The sequence below is a fragment of the Oncorhynchus nerka genome, linkage group LG19 (assembly GCF_034236695.1).
Source record: "Oncorhynchus nerka isolate Pitt River linkage group LG19, Oner_Uvic_2.0, whole genome shotgun sequence".
NCBI classification, from domain to species: domain Eukaryota; kingdom Metazoa; phylum Chordata; class Actinopteri; order Salmoniformes; family Salmonidae; genus Oncorhynchus; species Oncorhynchus nerka.
Genome location: NC_088414.1, coordinates 31,710,494 through 31,727,675, shown reverse-complemented (window position 1 = coordinate 31,727,675; position 17,182 = coordinate 31,710,494). Strand labels below are relative to the sequence as shown.

The 17,182-nt window shown below is 41.5% G+C and overlaps 1 protein-coding gene across 4 annotated transcripts; it reads right to left on the bottom strand.

Moving 5' to 3' along the window:
* Positions 1–37: 37 nt before the first annotated feature.
* Positions 38–16,601, bottom strand: LOC115125090 (adhesion G-protein coupled receptor G2). 4 transcript variants are annotated; one of them, XM_065004872.1, is made up of 33 exons: positions 16,270–16,601; positions 13,713–13,809; positions 12,477–12,677; positions 12,296–12,370; positions 12,005–12,052; positions 11,734–11,807; positions 10,812–11,353; positions 10,634–10,679; positions 10,480–10,517; positions 10,111–10,244; positions 9,897–10,020; positions 9,707–9,786; positions 8,988–9,167; positions 8,807–8,874; positions 8,558–8,607; positions 8,345–8,384; positions 8,195–8,229; positions 7,945–8,072; positions 7,716–7,836; positions 6,974–7,329; positions 6,596–6,821; positions 6,265–6,418; positions 5,911–6,078; positions 5,568–5,690; positions 5,425–5,470; positions 5,226–5,329; positions 4,978–5,102; positions 4,292–4,563; positions 4,077–4,179; positions 3,619–3,902; positions 3,353–3,454; positions 1,600–1,749; positions 38–752 (listed from the first exon to the last, which is right to left on the bottom strand). In XM_065004872.1, the coding sequence occupies exons 1-33, from the start codon at positions 16,354–16,356 to the stop codon at positions 655–657; spliced, it is 4,479 nt and encodes a 1,492-aa protein (XP_064860944.1). In that variant the 5' UTR covers positions 16,357–16,601; the 3' UTR covers positions 38–654. The 4 variants fall into 4 exon arrangements, with proteins under 4 accessions (XP_064860944.1, XP_064860946.1, XP_064860945.1 ...); XM_065004874.1 differs by having other exon boundaries at positions 9,123–9,167; XM_065004873.1 differs by having other exon boundaries at positions 16,539–16,594.
* Positions 16,602–17,182: the final 581 nt, after the last annotated feature.

Here is a 17,182-nt window from a genome sequence, read left to right as displayed (position 1 = left end):
TTTATATCAGTGAATATCAGAAAAATACAACATCAGATTAGCTTAAAATAAAACATTTCATTTTATTTATACAATTGTTATTGGTGAAATAATGTTTAATTATACACCCATTGTTTTGATGCCTCTTTAAAATATATACACATAATATATCTCATGGAAATATCTTGATTCTGAGTACAGTATAAAAGAGCTTTGCCTTTATCTTAAATGAAATCAAACCAGGAAGTGACAGTGTTAGTATGTGTCAGCGCACGCCTCTGAAGAATGCTGAGAAAAACGATAAAAACCCTGTAGTATGCAGTCATAGGATGCCGCTCGGGAGGATCTACAGTAAGAGTTGGGTTTTTCCTCCGTGCTACTGCAGATACCTTTTCAGTACAGTACATGTATTGATATTCACAATCATAGGTGCCAGCCCAGATGAGTTCATGATAGTATTGGTAGGTCAACTGGACGAAATCCATGAGCATGCTGGATCTTCAGTGATGTCCCATCTCTTCAGTGTGGTCTGTCCATTAAACTACAAAATGCAGCATTAACATTCAAATATTTCATATAAACCTAGAAAATACTATGAAACACACTGTCTCACGTAAGTCCACTCCCCTACCAGCCTACACTTGGCCTAGTGTTTTACAGGACTTAGGCTGCTCTCTAACTCTGAGTCCTGAATTGGCTGTTCACCTCATTGAGGACCACGTCTGAGTTGAGCTCCTCAAAGGCTGTGATGGTTCTGTCGTCAAATAGACTTCCTGAAATGGTACACATCAGAGTTACAGCTTATCCTGCACACAAGTGACTGCATTTAGAGTGGTATTTCTGAGATTAACTCTACATTAATGGACCACGTATAAGGAAAGTAGATTACGGTGGATACCCTTACAGCAAAACAACTTGATTTCACGTGTAGTTGTGTAAATTCGAGTATCTTATTTTCAAGGGCCAAATTATTCTGGTGATTCACTGTTTATAACTAAACGTATGAAATCCTTTCCAACCGTCTGGCAGCAGAATGGATGATAGGCCTTTTTCATGACCAAGAGCAGATAAACTAGCAACAGGAGAGCAGAGACACATGTGACTGTTGGAATCAGAGCCAGCTGGCAGCCAGCAGCTGAGCCAGGCACATGGGCGGGGGTACAGTTAGATACAGTCACTATTTGATTGGATGGGTTAAGCTGACTAAATCCTGCTGTAGAGTGTCATACATAGACACACATTCTCACTCACTGTTGTATACAAACACACACCAGTTACTGTGCACCATCAGTAAGAGGCTGAAAGAGGCGCTATAGACGTGGCTGGAGCTCAAACAGTACAGCTAGCTCCAATTCTGGGTATAATGATGTTAAAGGTAAAAGGTCATCTCAGAGCCCGTCACAGAGATTTTCCTAGGTTACATAGGTCATCAGTGACATGGAGATGAAGGCTTGCTAAGCCATCCCATGCTCTGATAACAGAGGTTTAATATTATGACGTGCTTCCACATTTATCAGGGGCGGAAAGTAGATCAGCATATACAAAAAGTATTTCTCTATTGTTGTCTGACCCATATTGGTTGTTAGTCATCCCTGACCCCCTCCGGGTCCCCATGCCTACCTGTTGCTCCACTGGGCCGCTCTGGGGAGTCACCGGTCAAGAAGGAGGAGCTGGAGGTATGGTTGAACTGGGAGGAGTTACCGGAGCGGAAGGACGTGGCTCTGGTCACTGACTTCTTCTCTGTCTTCTGTGTAGCCGTGCGGCTCCAGTCTGTGATGAAACAAGAGTTCATTCAAATAGTGTACATTAAATGACATAAAATATATCAATTCAGGGAAGCAAAAGTCATTCCGCTACCCAAGAATAGTAAAGCCCCTCTACTGGCTCAAACAGCCGACCAATCAGCCTGTTACCAATCCTTAGTAAACCTTTGGAACAAATAGTGTTTGACCAAATACAATGCTATTTTACAGTAAACAAATTGAAAACAGACTTCCAACACGCTTATAGGGAAGGACATTCAACAAGCACAGCACTTACACAAATTACTGATGATTGATTGGCTAAGAGAAATCGACGATAAAAAGATTGTAGGAGTTGTTTTGTTAGACTTTTTGCAGCTTTTGACATTATCGATCATAATCTGCTGCTGGAAAAACACGTGTTATGGTTTACACCCCCTGCTATATTATGGATAAAGATTTAGCTGTCTAACAGAACACAGAGGGTGTTCTTTAATAGAAGCCTCTCCAACACAATCCAGGTAGAATCAGGATTTCCACTGAGCAGCTGTCTAGGTCCAATACTTTTTAAAATCATTACTAATGACCTGCCACTGGCTGGAGTAAAGCCAGTGTGTCTATGTATGCGGATGACTCAACACTACACACGTCAGCTATTACAGCAACTGAAATGACTGCAACACTTAATAAAGAGCTGCAGTCAATTTCAGAATGGGTGGCAAGGAGTAAGTTAGTCCTAAATATTTCAAAAACTAAAAGTATTGTATTTGGGAAAAATCATTCACTAAACCCTAAACCTCAACTAAATCTTGTAATGAACGTGGAAATTGAGCAAGTTGAGGTGACTAAACTGCTTGGAGTAACACTGGATTGTAAACTGTCATGGTCAAAACATATTGATACAACAGTAGCTAAGTTGGGGAGAAGTCTGTCCATAATAAAGCGTTGCTCTGCCTTTTTAACAACACTATCAACAAGGCAGGTCCTACAGGCCCTAGTTTGTCGCCCTTGGCCTAGTGTTCAGTCGTGTGGTCAGGTGACACAAAGAGGGACTTAGGAAAATTACAACAGACTATGAGAGGCGCACAGTACTACATAGAGCCATGACTATATGGAACTCTATTCCAAATCAGGTAACTGATGCAAGCAGTGGAATCAGATTTACAAACAGATAGAAATACACCTTATAGAACAGCGGGGACTGTGAAGAGACACACACACAGATACAGACACACGCGCTATCTCGCCAACTCTACACACACGTACATTGTAATATTGTTGTATGGTGGTGTTATACATGTTGTATTGTAGATATGTAGTGGTGTAATAATGTTATATGTTGTAGTGTTTTATCTTTTGTTTTATATGTAATGTAAGTGCCTTAATGTGTTCGAACTCCAGGAAGAGTAGCTTCTGCCTTGGCAGGAACTAATGGGGATCCCCAAATAAACCCCAGGAAGAGCTGCTGCTGCTTTGGCAGGAACTAATGGGGATCCCTAATAAACCCCAGGAAGAGTTGCTGCTGCCTTGGCAGGAACTATTGGGGATCCCTCATCAATACAAATGCATGGAAGGTTCTTCTCTTCTTCAAACTACACATATGTTGTAAGATGTAGGTCAACAAGTCTTACCTGAGTTCTCTGCCAGTCTCAGTCTACCACAGCAGAGGTAAGTCCTCCACTGCCTCCTCACGTTCTCCTTCACAGCGCAGTGGAACACAAAGATAAAGAACCCTGCAAAAGAACACACGTGTCAGGCAACTACACTTTTGTTACACACTTGGCAACAGGTTCCCCAAGAAACTCCTCAGGCTTTGTGTTAGTGTCTTCTCTGAGAACATTAATGGTGAATTAATTTTCAAATCACAAAAAAAATCTGGGAGAGTTCTAAATCTCACCTTGAAAGGCGTTGAAGATGGCGAAGAGGTACATGAAGGCCAGGTTGACAGGCCCCCAGGCAAAGAAGGCAAAGCCCCAGGTGAGGCCCAGGAGTAGGGTGATCCCAACCACACTGCGCAGGTCCTGCAGCCCGTTACGGTGCCTCATGTTGTGGGGGTTCTGACTCTTTATCCGACACAGCTGAACCATCACCACCACAAACATGCTGAGGTTCAACAGGAAGATGACACAGAAGTAGGCCACCACAGATACGTAGAAGGCAATGTTGCTCTTCAGCCAGCAGCTGTGTGAGAGGAAAGGAGTGAAATGCATGAGACCATATTTGAATTGATCAGCTATCCTATTACGTAAATGTGAGTACCGGTATAAATGTCATGGTGCACAAACAAGCGCTCCATACCAATGCTTCAGCTGTAAATTGGCATGTTAAATATTGAACAAAATGCAAGGGACTTACAAGTCATCTGAAGGGGAGTTATCTGAATACTTTCCGTAGCTAACGAGGCCGTAATTGTTCTTATCAACAGCAATAACCACGATGACCACAAGGAGTGGGACGCCTATGACGAGAGACAACAGACTACATTGAACTGTAAGTAACTGTTACTTTTGTAAGAACGTGGTGGCTGTTCTTCACTCTGATGACAGTCCCAGAATCACTTTTTCACTTACCCCAGCCGACGAGAGAGAACTTGAGCATGTAGCGTTTTATGTATGTGTTGAAGACCTTGACGAGGGCCAGGTACATGTGGACGGCCTCCAGGCCCATCCAGGTGAAGGAAGCCAGCAGGAAGTAGTGCAGGAACCAGGCGGTGGAGATGCACAGGCCCACAGCGTCAGGGTAGAGGGCCAGCCAGGCATCCACCAGGAACACCAGGTTTAAAAACAACAGAGCCACACACAGCTGGATCAGGATCTTAGATGGGATGTCCTTACGCAGTTTCCTAAAAGAATTAGGATTGGAATTAGGACGGTATTACATTGATTACAGCTTGTCTATATGTCTTCGTATTTAGATCAGTTCTCCAGGTGGGTGTCATCAAAATCAAATCAAATCAAATGTTATTTGTCACATGCGCCAAATACAACAGGTACCAACGACCTTACCATGAAATGTTTACTTGCAAGCCCTTAACCAACAATGCAGTTTTAAGAAAACAGAGTTAAGAACATATTTACTAAATAAACTAAAGTAACATTTTTATTAAAAGTAACACAATAAAATAACAATAACAAGGCTATATACAGTGGGTACCAGTACCGAGTCAGTGTGTGGGGGTACAGGTTAGTCGAGGTCATTTGTACATGTAGGGGATATCATGGATATCCTGCACTGATCACAAGGGGCTCAGTCTCACCCAAAGGCCAGGTAGGTGAGCAGAGTGACGGAGAGGAAGATGGCGGAGATACCACAGCCGATGTAGGTGATGTAGGTGAGGATTGTGGCCTGGAGATGATTGGTTATGCCCGTTCTGGAGATGTCCTGGGAGAAGAAATACCAAAAACATGTTGTACACATTGAATTATTCTAAAAATAAGTCCTTGAATGTTGACAAAGACTGAATGGGAGAGATCACATTGCACCCCTGCCTCAGGAAGTACTCACCAGTAGCACACCGAAGCTGGTGAGATGGTTACAGGCACAGACAGTCTCATTTTCTGTGCTGTTCCTGACAGAGCAGCCTTTTCGGTTCCAGCCTCCTGAGCCATCTACGAAAGAAAAAAAACATGTTTATTCTTTAATACCTGTCAATTGTCAGAGATAGTCTTCCTTTCATTTTGGGAGACACAAGAGAAATACTTACCATTCAAGCCAAAGTCCCAGAAAACACATGAAACCACGAAATTAGCCTGTGTAGACAAATGATGAAGAGAAGACAGAGTGTTAAATTCTTCTCAGGATGTCCCATCCTTGACATAGGGAAAACGTCTTGACTGTTTGACTCACTGGGACGGGCTCAGTGTTTCTCAGGATGATCACCACGTCCTTCTGCAGAGATTTGATTGACAGGTTGGCCACACTGGCTCCCAGTATCCCACTGTACAGCCTGCTGTCTCCCAAGGCTCGGTCCTAAGGAACGGCATGGAAAGAATATGGCATTGTCTATACATTATTTTACTACATTATCTACTACTATTATTTCACAGTTCTTCATTTCTGACCGATTTATGTGACTTTTATCCAGAGTCATCATATCTATATAAATAGCACGGGCTGCTTAAGTAGCAATAAATGTTTAGGCTTGGCAACAGGTTGGGACAGTACTGAATACAGAGGAGCAGGTAAGCACCTGGAACACAGTGGCCTTCTGGTAGAAGTTGAACTGGAGTCTGGAGGCTTGTAGCTGCTGCTCATGGGAGAGGTTCGCTGTGAGGGAGGAGGGGAACGTGACGGAGCCCTGGGGAAGGGAGGACGCCTCTGTTCTCACACTTCTCCTGGCTCTGCCATCTCCACGGATCTGGAGGGGACACATTTCTCTATGATTAACACTTAGCAACAAACAGCAGTTATGTGTCTATCTACATAACAGACCCTACCAGACATACGTCAGAGTGCAGGATGTCCTACATTACTTCTGCGTGTATTTTGACGGCAACCGAGGCTACAGTATTTACTATTCAGTGTTTCCTTACTGGAAGGTTACCTGCACATTGTTGGGGTCCGGGATGGAGAAAGATGTTTGCTGGAAATTAGTGCCGTCCACTGTTTTGATAGCGACAGCAACCGACTTGGTTAAAATGGTAGCCTCTTGTTGAACGACCAGCTTCAGGCCCACCGTATCAACAATCCCAATGATCCTGGTAGAAAAATCAACTGTTATTCTGATGTGCAGGCTGGTCAAGGTCATTGCTAAGATTTCTTCCGGTTTTACGAAAATGTTGTCACAGTCTCTTTACAGGCTTTATATAAGTGCTCATTTCTGGTACAGCACAGCAAGCAGCATAACAGAAGATTGTTTTCCCCAGGCAGCTCACTTGGTGGAGGAGGAGGCCAGGGTGTCAGAGGAGGCACCCAGCAGGTTGCTAACGATTTTGACAGAGGTTTTCCCCAGACCCAGGCTGACATTGGGTCCGGCCAGCAGGGCCTCTAGCTGGGACACCAGCTGGTCCACCTGGGAGGAGTTGAGCTTGGACACGTTACTAGTCAGATCCAGCAGCTGATTGGCCTGCTCTTCACTACTAGCTGCTGTGGTGTTGGGCGCTGTGGGGGAAAGGATCCATAATAAAAATGAGGATGTTATCAGAGGGGAACTTTGACTTTGGGTCTACATTTTAAATGTAGATTAATGTGGCAGTACCAGCTATGGCCCAGCTAGGTCAGAGATCAGCTTGGGTTAGTATCCTGAGGGTTACCTGCGGTGGTTGTTGTAACAGCTGTGGTGGTGTACTTTGGGGAAGCTGTTGTGGGATTCACTGGTGGAATGATGGGTGTTGATGAGTTTGTAGTGGTATTACCCCGGGTTGTCATGGCGATGGTTGTATTTGGAGCTGATGGTGTAGTATTTGGAGTTTTAGAAGTGGTGTTTAGTGGAGCTAATGTTGTGTTCAATGGGACGTAGGGGGTGTTTAGGTGTATAGTGACATTGGGTGTAGGAGGCAGTATTGTTGTTGCAGGTAAAGTGGTGTTAGCCATTGGGCTGGGCGATGTAGAAGGAGGCATGGGGTCGCACATTTCATTCAGGAGCACACACACATTTTTCCCTTGTTTGCTAAACAGAGAAAGGGACAGATACATGTAGATCTTCAGTGCATATAGTCAATTATATATTTAAGCAATAAAGCCTGAGGGGGTGTGGTATATGGCCAATATACCACAACCCCCGAGGTGCCTTATTGCTATTATAAACTTGTTACTAACATAATTAGAACAGTGAAAATAAATGTTTTGTCATACCTGTGCTATACGGTCTGATATACTACGGCTTTCAACCAATTAGCATTCAGGGCTCGATTTATAAATAGCTATATAACTTAAATGTACAAATAACAATGTGCAATTTCCTTACTCTCCATCATTTACAGTGTTTTACACAATTACAAAATGTGTAACAAGGTTTTGATGTCTTTGAAGCACACAAAGAGAGACTGAACTGACCAGCTGACAATGACAGTGGTCTTTTCAGCCTCACAGAACAAAGTGGTGTTGAGGTTGATACTCTCCCAAGTGAAGGTTGAATTCAATAGACCGCCACTGGATCCTGGGTAGCCACAAATGGCTGTGTGAAATGTATGAACACAAACAGTCAGAAACACATACTGTATAATGTATATGAATAAATACACAGATGCTGTCAGCTTCCCCCATCCATGGTATGGCTACTCACCTGCTCGGGTCACCGTTCCATTATAGCCAATACCATGCTTGTCATTGAACACAGTCATCAATGCAGTACTGACTGCACATATAGGCACCGAACGGTTGAGGCGCACGATAACCCTGCAGCTTTGGAGACTGGTAATAAAACAGTAATGGTATACTTATTAATAAGTCACACCACCATAATCCCTCCACATAAAGGGCAGTCTTGAATGCACTGTAAAGGTTTTAGGCCTGCAAGGAGTACAGGAACTCACTTGGTATTTGCGCCATTGCATTCCACATGAGCATCCTGTGTGAAAACAACACAGAATAGCTCATAAGGTTTCAAATGATGTCTTTACAGAGCAACATAAAACAATGAAAGCTCATTGTGGGGTTGGGGTATCATCTCATAATAAAATCACCTGGTAGATAGTTGATATGATGGGCAAGGGACAGGGAGGACTGGAACAGAGAATTAAGTCAGAAAACATATCAAACCTAGTGTAGCAAGGTATGGCACTATATGTACTATTGGGGTTCATTTGAGCTGAAAGGATCTAATTGGAAAGTGTGAGCATATTGATGCTAAGCAGAGAGAAAACTGTTTTATAACAGATGAAGAAATTAGGACATACTGTGTCTCTGAGGTGTTGTTGCAGGGTGGAGGAGTTTTTAGCTGATCAATCTGGGGAACACAGCGCACGCACGCACGCACGCACGCACGCACGCACGCACGCACGCACGCACGCACGCACGCACGCACGCACGCACACACACACACACACACACACACACACACACAAACAAACAAATATGCATACAGTTACAAACACACACACACACATATATGCACACAAACGGGTGACACAACAGAAACAACTCACCATATAGAAGATTTTTGAAATATTCATAGTGGAATCTTTGATCTGTATGCCCAAGGTATAGTATGCAGCTATAGAGAGAGGGAAGGAGAGAGAGTTATCACATGGTGGGAAAAGAACAAGTGTAGCGGGTCCATCACAGTATCAGTGAAATGAGCAGTTGATTTGTAAATATTGTATTTACCTGTACCATAGCAGTAAGAGGAGCAGTTGTAAATATTGTATTTACCTGTACCATAGCAGTAAGAGGAGTAGTTGTAAATATTGTATTTACCTGTACCATAGCAGTAAGAGGAGTAGTTGTAAATATTGTATTTACCTGTACCATAGCAGTAAGAGGAGCAGTTGCAGACAATCTCAGAATCTGAAAAGCAGGAATACGGTACTTATCAAGATAGAGGGGTTTACCATCATTACAGTGTTAATATGTACAGTACCTGTCAAAGGTTTGGACACACCTACTCATTCAAGGGTTTTTCTTTATCTTTACTATTTTCTACATTGTAGAATAATAGTGAAGACATCAAAACTAGGAAAAACACATATGGAATCATATGGTAACCAAAAAAGTGTTAAACAAATCAAAATAGATTTTAAAGTAGCCACCCTTTGCCTTGATGACAGCTTTGTACACTATATATATTTTATTTCTATTTCTATCTTTTCTTTATTATTACTTTTATTGTTTTTATTTCACTTTGACCTGCATTGTTGGAGCTCGGAGGTTAAGATATTCATTGTACCCTGTAATTACACCTGCCACGCTATACATCTGACTGTTTGAAACACCCACTGAAGATTGAACTGGCAAATGAATGTGTCTGTCTGTTAAATGTGGATAAGGAGTATTACACTATCACATGGGTAAATGAGCAAGGGTGAAAAAAATGTCATAGTTTTTACCGATGGGAGGTTTAGGGGGCATACCACAGTCCATTTGGGTTTGATTTCCAAGTGGTACGTAAACAGTCCCTGCATGTCCACTGTAAGATACAACATGTTCGTATCAGAGGATGATTTGATATCAAAGAAAAACTTCAAACACAGAAACAGCAGCATAGTTTTAAATTTTCCAGAGTGACCTCCAACTGACCATGAGATATTGACAGGCCCTGGAGTTTGACACGTGTTTGGAAGAGGGAGAGTGCCATTCAGGAAGCCGGTGCACTTTGCAAAACCATTACTTGGAGGCAATTGGCCTGCACACAGACCCTTACCTACAAGTAACAAGCAACAGACGTTAGGCTCAGGTAAATGTACATTCCTATGAGAGATTTCAGATTCACATTAGGGCAAGTGCGACTCACCCACTCTCTCCACTCTATTTCCCACTATATGGGTTTGTATGGAGCTGTTCTCCTGACCCAGCCACAGGGCTCTCTGTAAACAACAGGGAAACATTGGCTTCCTCGTCCTCAGCAGCACAGTGCAGTTAGTCCTCCTGGAGGGTTTTGGGCAGTATTAAGGCATGGAGCGGGACAGAGGATGCTGAACTGTAGTATTGAAATTAGTAGAGGTATTTCCACCACAGGAGGCTCTTGAGGGGAGGACGGCTCATAATAATGACTGGAATGAAGTGATGTGTCGATACCACTCCATTAATTCCATTGCAGCCATTACTATGAGCACGTCCTCCCCAATTCAGGGGCCACCAGCCGCCTGTGAGTTCAACTAACCTGATCCCTGTTTTATTGACACACGTCACCTCAATGTCCTGTAAAGATAAGAGTTTTGATTCAACTCACATACTTTTACAGACAGAGAAAAAGTGCCCTCTAATGTTGACATGCACATTAAGGCAGGTTTGTCTGGAGAGAGATGTCGTCTTACTTGAAACAGGCTGGCAGCAGTCATATTGCCACCTTCACGCTCCTCACTACAGAACAGAAAGTGAATAAACAGAGATAGTTTCAGAAGAGATATTTCTTTTGATATTCAAACAACCTTTTCTGTACATCTACAGTATAAATCTTAATGAGCAATAATGACGTGTGACTGAATACTTTACCTTGTGGTGCTCTGGGGCCAGCTGGAAGACAGAGTTGTCATGCTATGGTTGTAGGGTGGGGCGGACATGCTACGGTTGTGTGGGGGAGTACTATTGTAAAGCAAAGTTGTCATGTTAGTTGTCAAGGTTGTCATGTTGAAGTTGGTAATGTTCTGGGATGGTGTTGTCATGTTGAAGTTGATGAAGCCCTGGGATAGTGTTGTCGTGGTGAAGTTGGTGAAGTTCTGGGATGGTGTTGTCGTGGTGAAGTTGGTGAAGTTCTGGGATGGTGTTGTCGTGGTGAAGTTGGTGAAGTTCTGGGATGGTGTTGTCGTGGTGAAGTTGGTGAAGTTCTGGGATGGTGTTGTCGTGGTGAAGTTGGTGAAGTTCTGGGATAGTGTAGTTGTGGTGAAGTTGTATAACCATGTTGTCATGTTGTAGGGGGTGGGATATGTTGGACTGACAGAAGTAGTTGGCAGTGTGTCAGTCGAATTTGTGCCATTTGCTTGTTCAGAGTTGGAGGGCTCACAGGAGTCCAAGAGAGAATGAAATAGAGCCCTGAACTGAAACAGGAAAACAATTAATGAAATAGAGCCCTGAACTGAAACAGGAAAACAATGAATGAAATAGAGCCCTGAACTGAAACAGGAAAACAATGAATGAAATAGAGCCCTGAACTGAAACAGGAAAACAATGAATGAAATAGAGCCTGAACTGAAACAGGAAAACAATGAATGAAATAGAGCGCTGAACTGAAACAGGAAAACAATGAATGAAATAGAGCCCTGAACTGAAACAGGAAAACAATGAATGAAATAGAGCCCTGAACTGAAACAGGAAAACAATGCGGTCACATTTCATGTATAACTAAACAAATGTACAGTTTCAACAGGATTCATCACACATCAGTCAATCAAGTTTCATTCACTGTCTTCTGGCCTACCCAGCCACTGATGTCTGATTCATTCTTCAGATCTCCAGTCACATCCACCGCAAGGACCATCCAGTAGTACACAGCTGTTAAACATACACATTACATCGTACATTTCAAATCAATCAATCAATCATACTTTATTTATAAAGCACATTTCCCCCAAAAAAAATGCAGTTTAACGTAAAGTAATTAACATAAATAAGTAAAATAACAATGGACATGAAAGACTAATGCCTCAATATCATATATTCCTATTATAAGCATGATTCATTAAACGTACACTGATTGGCACAGAGCTGTGAGAAGTTACAATGCACCTCTGCTGACTCTGAAACAGAGAGGGGAGATATGTGAGGATCCGTGCAAACCAATGCAACAGGAAATGCAAAATTGTAGTGTGTTCGAGGTTTAAAAAGGCTTCATTATAATTCATATTTCCTGTTGCTGCAGGATTATTTTCCTGCTCCACACAAACTCCTCTATTATACAGAGACATTATCACACATACAGCCAATAGTATGATTACTCAATGTGTTAAACCCCTCCACTATAAATGAGGCTGTTGACCTACCTGTAGTGGCATTAGAGGTGACTGTTATTGGCAAAGGAGTGGAGGGTCCTGGAGATGTGGCATTTTTAGAGGTCACTGAAATGGAGAGACAGGAGTCTATTTGTTGGCTGAGTCCAACTGTACAATGAGTGCCATTGAATGATGAGATTTGAACATACTGTATAAGGATTATCTAACTTACTGTTGGTAGTGGACGTTATGATGGGCGAAGTCGAGTGCAGAATAGTGGATGGAGATGGCATGGTGGATGTCATTGGTTCATTAGTCATGTTGGATGAGGCAGTGTGCAGTGGTGATGGGTGAGGGGTTGTGAGGGATGTGAGGGGTGGGGTCGAGGATGCATTAGACATGAGCCCCGAGATTGTTTCTAAAGAGGCATCTCCTGAGAACAGAAACAGAGAAGTCAACATTGGTCAGTGTAATGACAACATTAGACACTCGGGCCACTTCCCCAGATCAGGGAGCCCGACAGACAGTCTGTGTTAACAAGATAAGTGAACAATGCCAAAAAGTTCAACAGATTAATGCACCAGCCAGAATGGCCAGTAAAAGCCTACTGTTAAGAAGTCGACTGGCTGTTGATAACAGGCCTTTTTCCATCCACTACAACAAAAACCTACCCAATCCTCCCTCTTTTCTCAACTGTTCCTCTTTCCCTCCTCTTCCTCCCTACCTCTCGGCCTTAGTGTGACTGTTTCCCTCCTCTTCCTCCCTACCTCTCGGCCTTAGTGTAACTGTTTCCCTCCTCTTCCTCCCTACCTCTCGGCCTTAGTGGGACTGTTTCACTCCTCTTCCTCCCTACCTCTCGGCCTTAGTGAGACTGTTTCCCTCCTCTTCCTCCCTACCTCTCGGCCTTAGTGTGACTGTTTCCATCTCCACTGTGTGTTGACTAACAACATCTTTGTCACATTTCTGGATGTTTAGTTGCAGGTGAGACTCGAACCAGACCAACAGGTTTTTCTATACTTAGGAGATATAAGGCATTGCCTGTGTGTGTTGACGACAGGTAATGCTGAGTGACCGGCATTTCAGACTACTCGAGCCTTACAGTAGGATAATGATTCTCAGAATCCCTCTGCAGACAGCTACACAGACCAATGAGACATTCCTCAACGGCCTCTCAGTACAGCCTTTGGATTGTGTTCTGAAAAGGTGTGTTTCTGACGTTCTGTGTTGTTTACTGGTTGTAACGCCTCACCTCTGGCTACATGGAGAAGAAGGACCAGCAGGGATATCCAGAGCAGGGTTGTGTTCTGAAAAGGTGTGTTTCTGACGTTTATGTGTTGTTTAATGGTTGTAACGCCTCACCTCTGGCTACATGGAGAAGAAGGACCAGCAGGGATATCCAGAGCAGGGTTGTGTTCTGAAAAGGTGTGTTTCTGACGTTATGTGTTGTTTAATGGTTGTAACGCCTCACCTCTGGCTACTTGGAGAAGAAGGACCAGCAGGGATATCCAGAGCAGGGTTGGATGTCTCCTAGTTCCCATGTGTTGGAGATCAGAGAGATCATCGTTCTGTAAAACAACAGTTCACAGCATCAACGTTAACAACTCAGAAATCAATCCCAACACATTTCATTGTTAAAGCAACTCTGTATCAAGTCTGATGAGAATCCTTTACCACAAATGAAAGAAAATACTTTGATTGCACTACTGAGAGAGTGAAGGTGTGGTGAGACCCAACGAACCCATGTCTAAAAAATAGATGATACTGTCTAGATTTAGCCAAGGTCTAACTGAAAGACCAAGAGATAAGATTTTACTGATGATACACATATGAGGAACACACAGACACCATACATCCTCTCTACAGTATAAAGAACACACAGACACCATACATCCTCTCTACAGTATAAAGAACACACAGACACCATACATCCTCTCTACAGTATAAAGAACACACAGACACCATACATCCTCTCTACAGTATAAAGAACACACAGACACCATACATCCTCTCTACAGTATAAGGAACACACAGACACCATACATCCTTTCTACAGTATAAAGAACACACAGACACCATACATCCTCTCTACAGTATAAGGAACACACAGACACCATACATCCTTTCTACAGTATAAAGAACACACAGACACCATACATCCTCTCTACAGTATAAGGAACACACAGAGACCATACATCCTTTCTACAGTATAAGGAACACACAGACACCATACATCCTCTCTACAGTATAAGGAACACACAGACACCATACATCCTCTCTACAGTATAAGGAACACACAGACACCATACATCATCTCGACTAGAACAGTCAAGATCTCATCTCGGATGTCTGATTGATAAAATATATACATCAATATTAAAATCCACATGTTTTTCTCTGAATAAATTATTTTGGGTGTGTCTTCTGATCTCTCAGAAACAAATGTTGTTTTAAATACCTGTGTTGATATCTTTGATGTTATTTCTGTGTGTCAGTTACAAATGGGAATTTGATACAATAGGGGAAGCATCCATGTGTTAATACTATTGTCTTACATAACACTATTATGGAGTACATGACTCTAAAGTAAACACAATACTGAGTGCCTGTTCTGACACACTTCAACTTACACTATCAGTTGTGTCCTGAAACGATATTACAATTACTCTGGTCCATTCACCTGGAGAGCTGCAGAATATGTCTACTGGATGATTTTTTAAAACATCAATTGGAAACCACACACACACACACATTCTGACACTGTTTGATCATTCCTATGTGGGATAATATTGACAGTCTGGCAGAGATGTATGTTCAAATCAACAATGCTACTATAGTTTATTATTTGTACAGATTAGATTGTATAAATGTGATTAGTTCATGTTAATTGTCTTCCTATTTTCTGTGGTATTGCAAATGTGAAATCAGAACATGAACACCATATAGACCTAGCTACAAGAACATATATTGAAAAATAACAACACTGTAAAATAATCTATATATGACCAATAACAACACTGTAAAATAATATACATTGACCAATAACAACACTGTAAAATAATCTATATAGACCAATAACAACACTGTAAAATAATCTATATAGACCAATAACAACACTGTAAAATAATCTATATAGACCAATAACAACACTGTAAAATAATCTATATAGACCAATAACAACACTGTAAAATAATCTCTATAGACCAATAACAACACTGTAAAATAATCTATATATGCCAATAACAACACTGTGAAATAATATATATTGACCAATAACAACACTGTAAAATAATCTATATATGCCAATAACAACACTGTGAAATAATCTATATATGCCAATAACAACACTGTAAAATAATCTATATATGCCAATAACAACACTGTAAAATAATCTATATATGCCAATAACAACACTGTAAAATAATCTATCTCAGACCAATAAACAAATCACTGTAAAATAATCTCTATAGACCAATAACAACACTGTAAAATAATTGATAAATGATGTAAATAATCAACACTGTGAAAATGCTACCTATATAATGACCAATAACAATTCATCTGTAAAATAATCTATATATGTCACTAGCCATAACAACACTTTGTTTACTTTGAAATAATGTATATATGCCAATAACAACACTGTAAAATAATCTATATATGCCAATAACAACACTGTAAAATAATCTATATATGCCAATAACAACACTGTGAAATAATCTATATAGACCAATAACAAAACTGTAAAATAATCTATATAGACCAATAACAACACTGTAAAATAATCTATATTGACCAATAACACTGTTGCATCATCTATCTCAACATAATATTATTTTTGATCTACACATTTAATAATAGAAATTGCAACCATAACAGACAACAGAAAAACTATTCACCCTCAATGTCAATGGTAACGGTCAATCTCAAATCATTGGCCGCCTGGACCTGTAGCCTATACGTAGGTAGGCTACAGTAGGTCTATGCCCTGAACAACAGAGAAAGATTCTGTGAGGAATATATTTTACCTGGTGAAACACCACCACACCACAGCGCACTCCACCACACCGCATAGCTGGCGCCTTGTCGGGGTTGTCCTCATCTCCCGAAAACATGTATTTCTCATCAGCGATGCAACAATACAGATGTAAACTATTTTCAGCACTGACCCCCTGATAGATCAATTTAATAAATCAAGTTTAGGATCGTTCTTCCCCTCTCAGACCGACGTAATACCAACAATGGTCCTTAAATAAGCAAATATACGGCACAAATAAAAGCGCAAATGTTTCCTTACTGTAGAAATAGTCCAGGCTTCTAAACCAACGTGAAGACACTACCTGTGACTTTCCCACCATCATTAGGTGACATGTGGGACACACCCCTAAGACGTCAAAGCCAGTTCTGAAAAATTTACTGTTCTCGTCATTGACTGTACCTGACCAAGAGACACAAAACTTTTATGAAAGAAAATTCAACAAGGCTTAAAAAAACTATTTTATTAACACATTCGACTTGTCACTCTCCTTACCTTTTTCAACTTTTTATAATTTTGTTTTTGCTTTTTTATAATTATTTTCTGGAATATAAGAGGTGCAAGTTTACAGGTGTAAATTGCTCAGTGAATCTGGCCTTTAGGCTACAGTTTATCCAGTTCTCACATGTTACTAGCTAGCCTGTTAATCTTGAATATTATATGATATTTAATCATATTTCTATATTAATGGAGTTGAAAATAAGTGGATTAAGTAATGAAGAGTTAGACCTAATGGAATGGCCAGACGCTTTCTGCAGTGTCTGTCTTTTTAAGGTCAATCGACCTTAAGGGTTAATCTGTTTGGAGGTCAGTTGTTTGGCCCAGATGGTTTCAGGGTCACAAGGTAGAGCATAGCTGTGTCTGTTGTTCTAAGGACTGTACTTGTCTAGCCTGGTGCCTGGGGA